At 42.3% G+C, this 14,921-nt stretch overlaps 1 protein-coding gene across 2 annotated transcripts in view; it reads right to left on the bottom strand.

Moving 5' to 3' along the window:
* The window catches only part of filip1l (filamin A interacting protein 1-like), a 45,455-nt gene that overhangs the window by 21,049 nt on the left and 9,485 nt on the right, over positions 1–14,921 (bottom strand). The window contains exons 2-4 of one of the 2 annotated variants that reach the window (XM_028400076.1): positions 12,958–13,279; positions 12,403–12,576; positions 12,140–12,318 (exon numbers count right to left, since the gene is read on the bottom strand). In XM_028400076.1, coding sequence (XP_028255877.1) covers positions 12,140–12,318; positions 12,403–12,576; positions 12,958–13,275 — 671 coding nt within the window. In that variant the 5' untranslated portion in view covers positions 13,276–13,279. Of the gene's footprint in view, positions 1–537; positions 653–12,139; positions 12,319–12,402; positions 12,577–12,957; positions 13,280–14,921 lie in introns of those variants that run through there. The other variant, XM_028400077.1, reaches the window with a different exon arrangement.

Raw genomic sequence — 14,921 nt, 5'->3', positions numbered from 1 at the left:
AGCACCTTTCATGGAAAAAAGTAAATATGATTCCTCAGCCGACCCTCGGCTAAAGTTATACCTTGAACAAGTGGCTCGGCTACTCAATAAAGGGATCATAAACTGTGACAGTGAAGCATATGTGTCCAACGTTGCTCCATGAAAGAGCTTTATTTAAAAGAATAATACATAGTAAAGTGTGAGGCGATGCAGTGCATAGAAATTAAGTGATATGTCCCCGGGGTGCAATCAAAATACATGACACATGTAGCTGTGGTGTTTATTAGCTTTTCTGCTGGTGGTGACATGCCTTTTGAATTTTCTTTCGGTGATTTATTGGATTATTTTAGCAGCACAAAACATACAAAAAAATCGCAAGATTACTGAAAATTAATGTGTTTTTTTGCCTAAACTAAATTTATAGATTATAAGATCTATAAACGCTCTCTCCAGTATGTTAGATGAGTCTTACTTTCATGGAATTTATGTAAAAATCCTGATATAAAAACATGGCGCCCTTTAAGAAGTGTTCCCTCTTAATAAAAGTCTCGTTCCTACCTGTGCCAAAGGCTTTCCCAGCTTTCCGTTCATTATCCTGCCGTACAGTACGACTCTTCCTCCTCTCTCTGTGCCTCTCACTCTCTGAGTAGCTGTAATGTGGGCATTCCTGCAGTTAGACCAAACAAAATGGGATGTGCTCCCTGCCTATGGACCATTACATCATCAACATGCCCTTATATGGAGCTTTGCATTGCAGAGGCTCGCATGAAGGGGGTGTGTTTTGTGTTTGCAGCAAAGAAAAGTTTTTTATGTTATGTGTGAAATATCTGCTTCTCTGTCAGGGCAGCAGGTGACTAGAGACCAAGACTGCAGGGAAAAAAAAAAGTTCATAAGACATTTTCAGATGTGTAACAGAGACCAAAGCTGAAGGACAAGACAGGACGTGCAGCATGTGAACTGTAAAGATTTGTTCTGCTGTTAAAGTCAGACACAGCCTGAGGAATGCTATCACAGCTCATGTTTCACTGTATGTTCAATAAATAATATTTACACTCAGAGTCAGGTGCAAGTTGTTAAGCAACCAGAGCATCACGCAAAATAAACAAATTATCCGTCCGTCCCATTTAACAAACCAGCGCTGGATCCAGGCTAATGCTAAGCTATGCTATACTTGGCTAAGCACAAGTTGAGCTATGCTTCCACAGCTAGCATAGTTTAGCTTAGCATTATCACTGAAAGAAATGTGCCTGTCTGGGCATGTCCTTAGCAGATTTGAGCTAGTGGCCCCTCAAACAAACAAACAAAAAATATGGATTTCCATCCTGCGGTGTAATCCCAGTTTAATCCAACACACACTGCTCTTCATCAGTGGCACATTGTTCACACCACAGTGCTGCAGTCTTTGTTTCCATTATCACATTACTCTTAATTACGTCATACATTTCTCAGTGTGGCTAATCCATATTTGAAAATCCTCAATGCACATTACTCACATATACAACAAGGTATATCTAACAACAAGGAGTCTGTAATAACATCAAATGCACTCTGTCATGCAGCTATAAGTGATCCTCCTGTCATGGCTTCACAATGGCTGAGGTCACTGCTGCTCAATGTTTGTTTTAAAGTGACACAAAGGAAGATATAACACAGGTTAAATCGGCACATGTCATCCAGCCTGAACTCAACACTGTCATCTTTGTGTCATTATTTTCTAATTGAAGGTAGCAATTATCTTAGCGGCATCACCTGATGCTAAGCTACGTAATTTTGGAGCTACAGATTTTTTTATTCGTTGACTTCTTTTAGCTAAACCCAAAAATCTTTCAAACTGTCCCTTTAAGTCCAAAACCAAGACCCAAGGCCAGCATGTGACTGTGAGTCTGTTCATTAGTGGCAGCAGGAGCCAGGCACGAATTGGAGGAGACGGATGCTGGACGACAATGAATGAGTCTGTGTTAGACGTTACAAAAACTATTAGATTTGACTGTAAGGGGCCGTATGGTGATCGTCACATGTGCTTTTGACAGCTAAGGGGCCAGCAGATCAGAGGATTTATATTATTTTGGATCGATTTCAGACAATTCTGAAATATTTCACAATGTGCAGACATAGTGTCAGAGAGAGTCCTACAACTGTTTGCTGATTGATTTTCTTTTTTTCCCACCATTTCCCTGTTTGTTCTCGGAAACAAACTTGGTCATCCAAATGTAGCTTCTATTTCTGGACACTTAAAACAGATGTCACGGATTAAACATTGGGGAGGTGGGGGAGGTTGGGGGTGGTGGAGGGTGCATGTTTGCTTTGACAAGCCCTCTACCAAATGACAAATAGCGAAGTGATGATGAGGATGTGTTATGTAATGGTTGTGGAATGACTGACAGGAGAACATGTAGGACGGCTTGGACCGTCTCATCATCATTATAACACCGCCGGTGACGTGTTGCAGTTTACATGAGGTTTGGCCTCAGAGTGAAAAAAGTTGAAATTTGTGCGGCAAAGTTTGGATAAAGCAGAGCGCTACAGGGATGATGGGATTTTTCCACTGCTTTTGGGATTATTGGAGAAAATAAGATGTAGTTTTATTTAGTTGTTAGTAAAAAAAAATGCAATTTATTCTGGAGTTTTGGATTAAAATGTGAGCCAAATTTAAAGGGAAACGTCACTTAATAATACAAACATGACTTCCTGGAGGTCATCTGAGTCGCGAGTCGTGTGATCTGATGTACCAGACAAAGACACACAGTCACCCTCGCCGCCATGTACGGACGAGGCCTGGTCTTGCCCCCGTCTGACACACACACACAGCTCCGGGGCCTGATTACCTGACATACATACATGACATCATCGGCTTGTAGTCATATCCATATGTCTCCCTCCTCCTGCTCTCTCTCTCTCTCTCTCTCTCTCTCTGGAATTCTCGCTCTTTTTATCCACCCATGACTCCATGGTTCTTCTCTCTCTCTGTTTGTTTGAACCTCTTGTCTTTCTCTCGCCTGGGTTCTGATCTCAGCTCTGTTGCTGACCTTTTATGGCCAAAAATGGTTTTATTGTTGTTGTCTGGCTGAAGAAGAGTCCAAATTATGACTTGGACATGAGGTGCTGCTTTAAAACTAAACTAAAAGAGACTCCAGGCTGATAACAGCCGGAGTCTCTTACAAGTTTCAGTTGGTGCAGGCCAGAAAAGACGTATGCAATCACAATTCCAGCATCATACTGCCACCATGTTTGACTGTATGAACCATGTTCTTTGGCGTGTTCACACTGGGAAAATCAATCCGGCTAGAGCAGGATTTGGGCCCTATCTGGATAGTTTGAACAATGTCTGAACAATGTGTATCCGGATGTATCCGGATTGATTTCAATCCATCTCTCAGAGGTGGATCTAGCTGGATTGGCTTACATCTGGTTCGGGTCTGAACGCAAATGCGGCTAGCAAATGCGGCTAGCAAATCCCACTAGCGTTGTGATACTTCCGGTTCACAGGGACAGTGTCAGTCAAGTACAAATCTGATGTTTCTGTTAAAATATAGACTAGGTAGTATCATTGATAACAGATAGTGGAAAAAAATAAGCCATTAAGGCTTTCTCATGGGAAATACAAGGTTAAAAAATGTTAACATGTCGTCACACCTCCACAGAGTGATATAAGAATCAATCATGCTGCTTCAAATTGAAAGGCAGTGCCAGCCATAGAGGAGGCTGTAATTTACAGCTATTGCCCAACAGAGAAATTAGAGTGGCGTGTGTGTTTGTCTGACCAGCGTGTGTCTGCTGCCCTCAGTTGGTACAGCTGATAATCATTTACCCCACCCCCACCTGTAATACAGGGGTGACTTTGATGTAAATCGTAGACACTTGAGGAGGATGTTGTTTGCACAGACGTGGAGGGTCTCAGAGTGCTTTGACCCACCAGCCGTTACATGTACAGAATGGTAGGTGCCAGGGATCATAGACTGCAAACACAGAGGCTGGTAGGAGGTGCAGAGGGACCGCTTTAGCTGCAATTTAGTGACAATACACCCCCTAACTTGGCGGCAAATCAGAGAAGCTATCCAACTGTCAGGTGATCTGGATGAATCAGCCTCCACGCACTCTTTGATGGTTTCCTGATGGATTAGCATTGATCTCAAAATGTCCGTGGAGGTATCCAAAAGCCAGCTCTCTAATCAGATTTCAAGGAGCTGAGGGCACATAAAGCACTTCTCCGAGCAGCTCTCCCCCAGCTGCGTGCTCGTAGATCTACCTGTTAATCTTTTTTCATTTGAGCCGTAAAAGCTGCACGTCTGACTCCTGAGATTAATAAGAAGGAGGAAGCTGCCGCTTGGCTAACAGTGCAACCACTACCTTTGTAATCTCTTAATGTTTGCCTTCCCAGGGGCAACATCCACATCTTAATCAGCCCCAAAACAAAGGTTGTGTTTGAACAGTTATCACTGCACAACCTTCAGTGCCGAGGCTGTGTTTAGGAGGTGGAAAATTACTGCATACAGTGTGTTTAAGTCTAAATTGGCATCTTGGACCTCCAGGGAGCAGCTATGATGTCATCCCTACAATCATCATGACAACCTCAGGCCACAAATTTATCAATCACTTGAAGTAAACTGTGTCGTACTCTGAGTTTCTATAAGCAGAGTTTAACCACCTACTTGTTCTCACTCTCTGACGTTCAACGTCTTTAAACACAGGAAACGAGTTTCTTAATCTCTGCGAAACGTGCTCACAACAGTTCATTCACTCTGTTGTGTTCATCTGTCTCTATCTCTGCAGACAACACACACACACACACACCCCAGACCAAACTCTCCAGATGTCATTTTTCCTCACAGGCCTCACATAAAGCTGAGATTCTGCTTGCTTCCACAGCGTAGGAGCGAGACCTCGTGTGACACATGGTTTCTCAAGAATAATGCCTCACATGTGAAAGGGTCAGCGTCATTACAGGTCATCCGTTACAGTAAATGTAATCAGATTACATCAAATAAAAAGGCAGTTGATTGATCAAATTCATTATTTGTTGTAAAAAAGTTAAATTAAATTTAAATATAAGTCTTTTCTTTATGCTTTTTTGCTTCACTATGCAAATATTTTTAATAATACTTAAAAATATAATTAGATAATTAGATAATACTACTTTATTTTTAACATTGATTTATCTATATTTATTTTATTTATTGTAACTGATTTATATTTTAGTATTTTTTTATATTTATTTCTATTTATTTTGTTATGAAATTAATTTTCTTTACCTAAAAAATACTTTTTTTTATTCTAGATTTTTATTCATTATACCCTTTTTAAAAATAATAATAATGTCTCTACTCTTCTTTCTGTTTAAATGAAGGCAAACTGCCAAAAAGTTGATGGACAAATATAAAAAATATGCGGATCAACCTAATCTTTCCTGTATTGTGACACTTCAGCGGCTGCCACCTATTACAACAACTTCCTGTACATGTTTTGTTAAGAGCATTGTTCCTCCCTTTCACCTTCCTCACTCCCTCCTCTCAGCATTTCCATTCTCAGCTGCTTGCTCATCCTGGATCCTCCCCCTGTGCCGCTCACCCCCTTTGTGTTCAGGAGGAATTCAAATGATAGTCATCGGGGGATGTTGGGTGTGACACTGGATTTTTGCTGTGACATCACTCCCCTCCCAGAGTGATCACTGGAGATGAGACCCTGCCTGGGCGGCAGTTCTGGGATCTTGGACGCTACTTCTCTCTATTGTCTGCTCACTTCCTGTTCAGGCTGTTCATTATACTGATTGCTTGGCAGGTTGCTTGACCTCTAGTCATCGTCTACTCACTTCCTGTTCAGGCTGTTCATTATACTGATTGCTTGGCAGGCTGCTTGATCTCTAGTCATCGTCTACTCATCCTGTGTAGCCGATGTATGAAGCTGCACTCCTCTCCACAGTCTCTAGGCGACTTAAGCCGTACACTTCCATTTTAGTCTCACCTTCTGTCCAACAGGTCAAACTTTCAATTTGATCAATTTGAAGGGGCATGTTAGGGAGCTGTGCTAGTTCAGGTCTCTTGGGTGCATTAGACTCCCTGTGGCAGAAAACACTTATAATGTTGATGAAGTGCACCGGTGGGATATCTTAGAGGGGCTGCCTGAAAGGGGCCAAGGATCAGCATAGTTATTAATGAACAGGCTATACACTGGATTTTTTAGCCGTCTCTTTTGGTGGTGATGTCACCGTCTGGATAGACAGGACCTGTCTCACCTCAGTGACTGAACACAACAGATGGCTCACATCTGGAGGGATTCTAGGGGAGGCGTTTTTGCTCAGAGGGTTGTGAGGTTTGTCTGCTGACTTTCAGTGTTGATGAGGATTGATAGTGACTTTATTTTCATTTGGTGCACTGAAAGACACTGAAAGACACTGAAAGAACGTAATCTGTTGGTGCCGACCTGTAAACACACATTTTCTGCTATGTACACTGCAGAACAAACTGTTGAAGCTAAAATGTTGAATCTCCCCCTTTTGTAAGTAAAGGAACTACCCTCATGTCCGACAATGTCCGGGTCACATACAAAAGCTGTATGTAAACAACCGTCGAACTACGACAGCTTTGCCTCAAGTTTATTTTCGACACGCCTGAACCAGACCCCGTATATTACGAGGCGCCACCTAGCGGTTTGGAGGACAACAAACAAGCCGGGTTAAGCCGGATTGAGCAAGGACACGCCTGTGTGAGAGCCAGATTTTAAAAAATAGGTCTGAATGTATCCAGTTTAAAGGCTATCCGGATTCAATCCTACTGATGCCTGATTGGAAGATGTCCATCCAGCAAAAAAGTAACCATGTGCCATAGAGCGGGGTGAACTCTCCACACACTTGAATGCATTCATGTCTATGAACTTTATGTATAATGCTATATATAATACAGCCACCCCGCAGCTTCACTTGCACCACATATTTTTGAACTTTCTGCCTCTTTAAAGCCTCTACTCTTTAGTTAGAGAAGCTTAATGAAAGAAAAAAAGGCGACCTCTGTTTTTAGGAATGTTGTTATGCCAAATGAGTTTTTAATTTGATCCTAAAAATGCATTTAATTCCACCCTTAAAGTGTAATAATAAAGTTTGGATGCAGTGCAGTCCATGTGGCACGACGCCAAGGCCTAGGAGAGCGAAAAAATGTTTTTTTAAAATGTTATTCTGGGTTCAGTGGACAACTGGCTGTAATACACAGCTTTTTAAAATGCTCGTAATTTTCTTTGTTTGAAAAAAAAGCTTAGGAATGAGCTCATGCTATACTTACATTAAATTAGAGAGATCCAGGCATAGCATTTATCCTCTCTCTTCTGTTTGTCCAAACCGCAGATACACAACCTCTTTCTTGGCATGCTTAAACTTTACCCTCTCACACAGATTATAGGTGATATGAGGGGATTTTTTTTCTGGCAGTGACATAGACAATAAAACACAAGTAAGATAAGAAAATATGTATTTATCCAAGCATTTTATGTCACACTCATACAGATACTTCATCTTCGTTCTGAGCCACGAGAGGCTCCTGAAACTGGATATACCCTTTAAACTGTTTTTTCTACTCCTTTCCACCGCCCACTCTTCCCCACCCCACCCCCGTTCCATCACTGCCAGTGCAGAAACATTTGTCCTGAGATATCTGTGCTGACAAAAAGTCTGATTTCATCACTTTAAATCGTTATGGCCAAGTGGGCCTTAAACCCTGCTGCAGGGCATGAAGCAGAGTGCCAACTGTTTGCGGTTCGCTGAGGTTCCTCAGCAGGTCATCAGGATCTGAGATTTTTGAGTAAAACTAAATTGACTGCGTAATTAAATCTTGGAAAAATACAGTGTAATTGAGGTTTTGGGCTCACATCAGAAAGGCCGTTTCACCCTGAATTTTAAGGAAGAGTGCGGTTGAGAGTTTTGAAGGTGGACGTTTGTTTGTGTCGCTGTTATGAGTGTAGCTTGGCGCTCTCTCTCCTGGGCAGCATCGTTCATGTATCTTATGGAGAGGCTTGATGGGCTTATAAAAGATTAGACCTTCTTTTATCAATAAAATATCCTTGAAATATGTACAGAGAGGAAAGGGTGTGTCTGAAAAGACAATGTTTACCCTTGTGTCTCATAGCAGTGCCAGCAAGTCTCATACCCTTGTAGGAAAACCTTCTCATCAATCATCTCTGGCACCTTGCATCAGATCTGGGAGGAGGTGGAATTTGAAAAAACTACAACCAGGGATATATTGGGATAGGGTGGTCCCTCTGACAGCCTTCAATCCCCACGGCTTTAAATTCACCTCGGCCTTGACGGGTTCATCTTAAGATTTCTTTAAGTACGACAACTAATAACAGTAGCTTTATGTTGACCATTTAGCTCCTTGTAAGCTATCCTCTACTGTCATTCTTTGGATTTTTCTCTTTTCCCTGTTGCAATTTCAGCCCCTCTGTCTCCGGAGGCCATGCACGGTTCACAGCAAGCATAGAAATGTCATGCTAAGTCTACATTAAGGTGCCCCCCTACTCCCCCGCTCCCTCATCCCTCCACCCTTGGTGCTATTCCCTTTCACAAATACAAGATTAGCTCATACATCACATCACTCCTGCAGATTCCTGGTGACCAGAATCATTTTTCAAAGCCCCTAACCGGTCACTTGTTCCTGCTCTTTATTAACCCTGGCACACATTACCTGCTCTGCTACACAAACAGCACAACACATATGATTACTATTTTAGGTAAGGTTCTTGTTTTATAATGGCTCTAAAGAAAAAAAAAGGTTGGAAAAGTACAAGCAGCAAGTCATGAGTCTGTGTGGTTTGCTGAGGTCTAATCGCAGCATTCTGTCAGGGAGATGTAATCACATTACGCCATGCAGTGACAAACGGCTGGGCCTAGTTGCCACCCAGATTGGAGTAATATTTTAACAGCGGACAAAAACTGACAAAAGGACAAAACGGGTTTGTATAGCTTATAAAGATGAAAATATTTCTAGCACTGGGAGCTCATATTTTGTCCCAACATCATCTTTGTTACCATGGCAATGGTAGAAATTAGTAATTGGGCAATGTTTTAAAAGAAGCTATAGCATTTAAAGCCAAACATCGCTGTCAAACACTCAGTGACGCTGACTGATGTGTTTGGAGACACGGCTGGAGTGTGTTTTAAAACACTGCACTGTAACTGGCTCCTGTGTGTTCGGAGGGTGTCGTGTTTGTGTGATCCCTGATCTTGACGTGGGGGGTGGGGGTGGGAGGGCCTTTAAAGCTGCAAATGACATCATATACAGTAGTTCAGTCAGGTGGAGAAAACCTTCTCTTTCCCTTGAAAGGAAATGTTTGACGCACATGTGATGTTTACGTTCCTGGGTAATTTCTTTACACCGTTGTGCCATCATGTGAACGGCTTTGGAATGCTTTAAGCATTTTTTAGGGGAGGGATACAGGTGTGCTACTCCTCACTAAAAAAGCTTAGCCTTCACAGCTGACGGATGAGGCAGATCCGTCTCCTTCGCCAACAGTTTTTGGGAGTACTGATAAAATCTTAACGATGCATAATAGGCGAAGACAGATCTTGCTCATGCATGGACAGGGATATGTACAGCTGCTTGACAACTTCCTAAAACATGCTCAGAGTTCACAACCTGTACTTTGAGGTGAACATTCATGTAGATCATAAAAAAAGAAAAGCTTGTTTCAGGGCGGGGCTGGATAATAAGCATCTCGGTTATGATGATGAGGGCATCGCACAGGAATGTTCTCCATGTGAGTGATATCACTGGTGCTGCAGTTAAGTCGAGGAGATGGCATAAACACTGCCATGATGGTGCCGTGTGCGTTTCCTTGTTATTCTGCTGGCTCTGGTTGTCTCACATGGCAGCATTAAATATCAGTCTAAAAGTGAGCTGGGATTTAAGTGTTTTTTTAAGCTATGCATGAAACTGGAGGATACACATGCTCGTAAAATTCTCTGCAAAAGAACAAAGGCCTGTCGAGGCAGTGTGTGTGTGTATCTGTAAGCTGAAGTCATCTTTAAAGTAACATCTGTTGATGGTTAGGATGCCGCTCTTGCTCTTACACCCCTGCTGCTCTCACTATACCCACGCCGACCGCTCGATTGACAATTAATCAGAGGGAATGCGGGTTCGTCCCTGCCGGCCTAGATTTTTACATGATTTTAAAGGGGCTTCTGGGGTCACAGAGGATCACAATAAAAGCAGAGCATGTGTGCACATGTAGAGACCCTAACTCTGAATCAAAGGAAATGATCACATGCAGCTAAAATGCACACGTTACATGTTATTTGACAAGAGGAAACAGCAAAAGCAACTGATCGGGTGAACCATGACTATGAAAAAATGTACCAGAGGCCCTCCATAAGGGCTCATTTGGCCTGGGCAAACAGTGGCGGTGGTGTGGTAACACACACATTTACCTTACAACGTTCCACATCACACATTTTCTCAGCTACATAAACAAACTGCACTTCACCGCTGAAGATAGATGACACACATCCACAGAGTGCAAAGTGTAAAAAATACACCCTAGTCCACTATTTCCATGGCGATCGTGTCGAACATGCGGAGTGATTGATACTCCTCTGAGCTATTAGCTTAGCTTTTCTCCTTTTTTTCCTGCTTGCCTGTCAGTCTTATAAATCTTTTTCCCAGGAGGTAATTAGCTCTGCTCTGGACGAAGGACTGTTTTTCATGGCAGCCCGTCCATTTCCGACATGCTCGGTGGTGACAAAGTGCAGACCCGTCGTCACACACTGCAACCGCGCTCCAACTCAAACACTTAAGTGCAATGATGTGATCGCCCCAATATAGGTCACGGGTCACTGTCCAGCTGTGGTTCCTTTGTGAAACTAACTGCTGAGAGTGCATGTGTGTGATATGTGATATTGCAGAGGAAGCAGTAAAAGCAGCGCTGCTCTCAATCTGTGACATTTACAGAAGAAATCAGTCAGGCGTGTTTCCATCTTTTAGGCCTCTGACTTCCTCAGTTTAAACCACTCATCCCAGGTTCATCTCACATTACTGCAGTTTGTGGATTATAGTTATATATTTTAGGCTTTTGCAACATGCTTGTACTACGACAAGCTAATAAATACTAATACTATAAATACTAATACGTACTAATAAATCACCCCTCTCTCAATCTAACAATCTTCTCTCCCACTCCTACACACATACGCTCTCCTGTATCCTGCACACTTACATACACACACCGCCACAGGTACGCACACACACATACTCATTGCAGCCTCTTAAGAAGGCATATACCACTCTCATAACACCGTGATAAAAACTAAAGCCCTGTTTAAACAGTTGCATTTTATCCAGTTTATATATATACATAAACCGTATGCATGCATGCAATGAAGATGACGTCTTGGAAATGCGACATGATTCCTTGACCAAGAAAAATGGATGCAAATTTATGAGTTTTTTTGTAGAAAATACGCAACTTTTTTTCTAGCATATTTGGGACTTTGTTTCTAGAAAATTTGCACGTTTTTGTCTTGCAAATTAGCGACTTTTTCTAGCGAATTTGCAAGTTTTTTTTTTTTTAGCAAATTTGCTACTTTCATCTCAGAATATTAGCCCCCCTCCTCTTCTGGGTCAGTATTTTTTCTTTTTTTACAATGGCCCTAATACGCCGTCGTACTTGTACAACAATATAAAACAATATAAAATAGTGCCACTTTTGTCATCATGCTAACAGCATTTAGCTTATTTAAGATGTTTTAATCATAGACAGATTACAAGTAGTATAATGACAATGTACAGTAAAAGCTGACCAAAATTGTATTTTTAAGCTCTTTGTACTTTAGTACAAAAGAAATAAAGCTGCCAGCCCTGTGTCTGGATCATAAGAAATAACTTTGGATTTGTTGTTCAATAAAAGGTGATAATAAAAGTGAAGGACCTGATCCAGGTCATGGATCAACGACTGTCATGGGACTCTTAGGATGGATTTTCCCCTCTGTTAACCTCACATATAGTGCTGATGGAGGTTTTGAACCTCTCCTTTGAGCAAGGCACTCAAATCTTATTGACTACTCACGAAACCACAGAAGAAGACAGAGTTATCAGAGAGGAGGCTATTTGAGGTGACAATAAATTCCCATGCTTGGAGTTGGCGGTACAGGTTGTATCATGGGTAATGTAGTTGTTGGACTGACCTCTCGCGCTCCTGCTCCAGCAGGTTGGTGAACTCGTCACTCTTCTTCATGAACTCGCCGTGGTTCCTCTTCTCATCCTCCAGCTTGTAGAGGGCCTGTTTGTGCGACTGCTCCACCATCAGCAGCTGTTCCAGCATCCGCCGGTGCGTCTCCCTCTGTTTCTCCACCAGCTTATCTAGCTGTGAACGGGAGCACGCACAGAGAAAAATCTTTAAATGTCTGGACTGTAGGTGTGTGTGTTTGTGTTCCATTTTGACTGTTACCTCCACCATGGGCTTCTCGTAGATGTCTTCCTGGAGGGTTTCAGACTTGCCCTGGATGGAGTCTCTCTGCAGGGCCTGCAGGACTTTCTGTGGTGTGACAAAGCCATATTTGGCCTCCAGCAAAGCTAGATCAATTTTTTCTGCCTTTAGGATGGTGATCACCTCATCTCTGGCCTGTAGTGGGAAAAATAGGGGTCAGGACTGTTATGCTGCAGAAACACTAGCTTTATCTTTGCTAGAGGAGAGATCCTTTCATTTTTCATTCTTTTTTCTCCTGCTCTAATTTAACCTCATTAATATGGAAGACTGCCATGTTTTTTGTGTAATGGCAACACTGCCTGGGGATTCCTGGATCTGCTGCTGTAATGAAAGGAAGTGGCCTCAGTTGTTAGCTGTCCATTAACACAGGCTTTTAGTCCATCTTGAATGCCCACTGCTCAGCGAGCCAGCGTGTCTGACTGCATGTCCGACTGGGGCCGGTGCCACGTCTTGCAGGCCTGCCAGCAGCTGTAATGGTTAAAATGTTCCCAGGGGCTGAATCTGAGTTCAGATTACCTGCAGCTCTCCTTCCAGCAAACTCAGCAGAAAGACCAGGTCATCCCGGGAAAGGTCCCTGCCCTTCTCCCTCCGACCGACCTTGGCAGCGCCGCCGGCACCCCCGCTGGCACCCCCGCCGGAGCTGGAGCTGTTTTTGGCCGTCTTGTGGTTCCGTTGAATGGTGCCGGTGTCGTCTAGTGGCTCTCTGTCGCGGCTGCGGCGCTCGGCCCTTCCTGAGGGCTCCCCTCGCTCTGTGGATTGCTTGCGCGTGTCCACCTGATGTTGAGCCAGGTCGGCCTTGGTCACATCTTCTAGACTGTTACTCCGGGATCTCATGTTCCTGAATGAAAAATTAACAAAAAAACATATCTTAATGTTGCATTTTTCCACATATTAGGAAAATATTTCAAAAAAATCAAAGGAAGTCGTGCATGTCTAATCCTAATTTTTGTTAATTCACACTGAGTGACCTCTGTCATCATACTGTAGGTGGGCCGTAAACTAGTTCCAAACTCTAGTTCTCCATTTGTCATCTGCAGTCGTCATTGCTCACCATATTATTATTATTATTATTAGTCAGTCAGTGGAACAGAGTTATCATCACTGTGTCGTACCACCGGCCACAAAGCACGATTGTGCGGCAACGTCTCTTATTTTTTGGACCCTTTAGCACTGTCATAACTCATTATCATTCATAGCCAGTGGATTTTCCCACAAAGTGAATTTTTAGTAGCCGCTCTGTGCCTACTTTGTCTGTCAATAGGTGGTCTGATCCAAGGAAAAAGGGTTAACATGATGATTTCACATCGTGTCTGTGTGACATCTGTTTTATGAATGGCCATTCAGGGTCTCACTGACTATGATAAATAACATAAATACATGAGAACGCTCCAAGCTACAAGAAACCATGAGCGCATTTGCCAAGTAATTTATTACTTTTTCTGCATTATGCTCAGCTAAAGTAAATATATCCAAAAAAGATAAACCATGACTGAAAGAAAAGCATGCTGGGTGTTTGATGTCAGAGAGAATAATCTGCCCAAAGACATTACATCATCATCATCATCATCATCTATCCGGCACATCAAACTGTTTCCAAATAAGTGAGCTCAGAAGTGGCTGTTCCAGTGCAGTTCACAATAGTGCATTTATTTTCTCATTTGTAACCAGGCAACGTAACATGCAATGCAGCTATGTGCTGTGGTGACTGTAATCTGCACTTTATGGATGGAGAGAACTTGGATTATTACATTCATACATGCATTTTAATAATGCATGTTTTTTTTCCCTTCCTTTCATTTCTTTTGTTTTTAGCTGTATTTTGTGAGGTGCAGGAACTTCCACGTGTATCAGCTCTTTCTGCTGTGAGGCACTTTATAACCACCTCCTAAAAAATGTCAAATTAACATAAATAAATAAATAATAGAGGAAGAAAGGGCTGATGTACAGAAGAGGATAAAAAAAAATATTTTGACTTTAATCTCAGAATTCTGACTTTTTTCTCAGAGTTCTGGCTTTAATCTCAGAATTCTGACTTTTTTCTCAGAATTCTGACTTTAATCTCAGTTCTGACTTTTTTCTCAGAATTCTGACTTTAATCTCAGTTCTGACTTTTTTTACAGAATTCTGACTTTAATCGCAGAATTCTGAAAACATGCAGCCTTTCTTTTGTTTTTTTTGTGTTAATTATCTGATCTATGAAGCAGAATATTGAGACTCTGAGATGTCTTAATTGGGTCATAGAGATGGTGTGTGTGTCTGGGCCTCTGTGTGAGGGCCTCTGACAGTTTATGAGTAAGAAAGATGGCTAGCTGATTGCATTGTGCACACTCTAGGCAAGGCGCCACATGATTCAGAGCTGAGGTAATTCCCTGCAGTCTTAAGACAGACTCCACGTCGGCTTACTCAAAGATCTGGGCAACAGGGGACAGACAGAACTACTCAAATTGTGTGTGTCTGTAGATCGAGGTAATTGTTCTGTA

Source organism: Parambassis ranga, chromosome 2 (assembly GCF_900634625.1).
Source record: "Parambassis ranga chromosome 2, fParRan2.1, whole genome shotgun sequence".
NCBI lineage: Eukaryota > Metazoa > Chordata > Actinopteri > Ambassidae > Parambassis > Parambassis ranga.
Note: the sequence above shows the minus strand (reverse complement) of the source record. Positions and strands in the feature narration are given on the sequence as shown.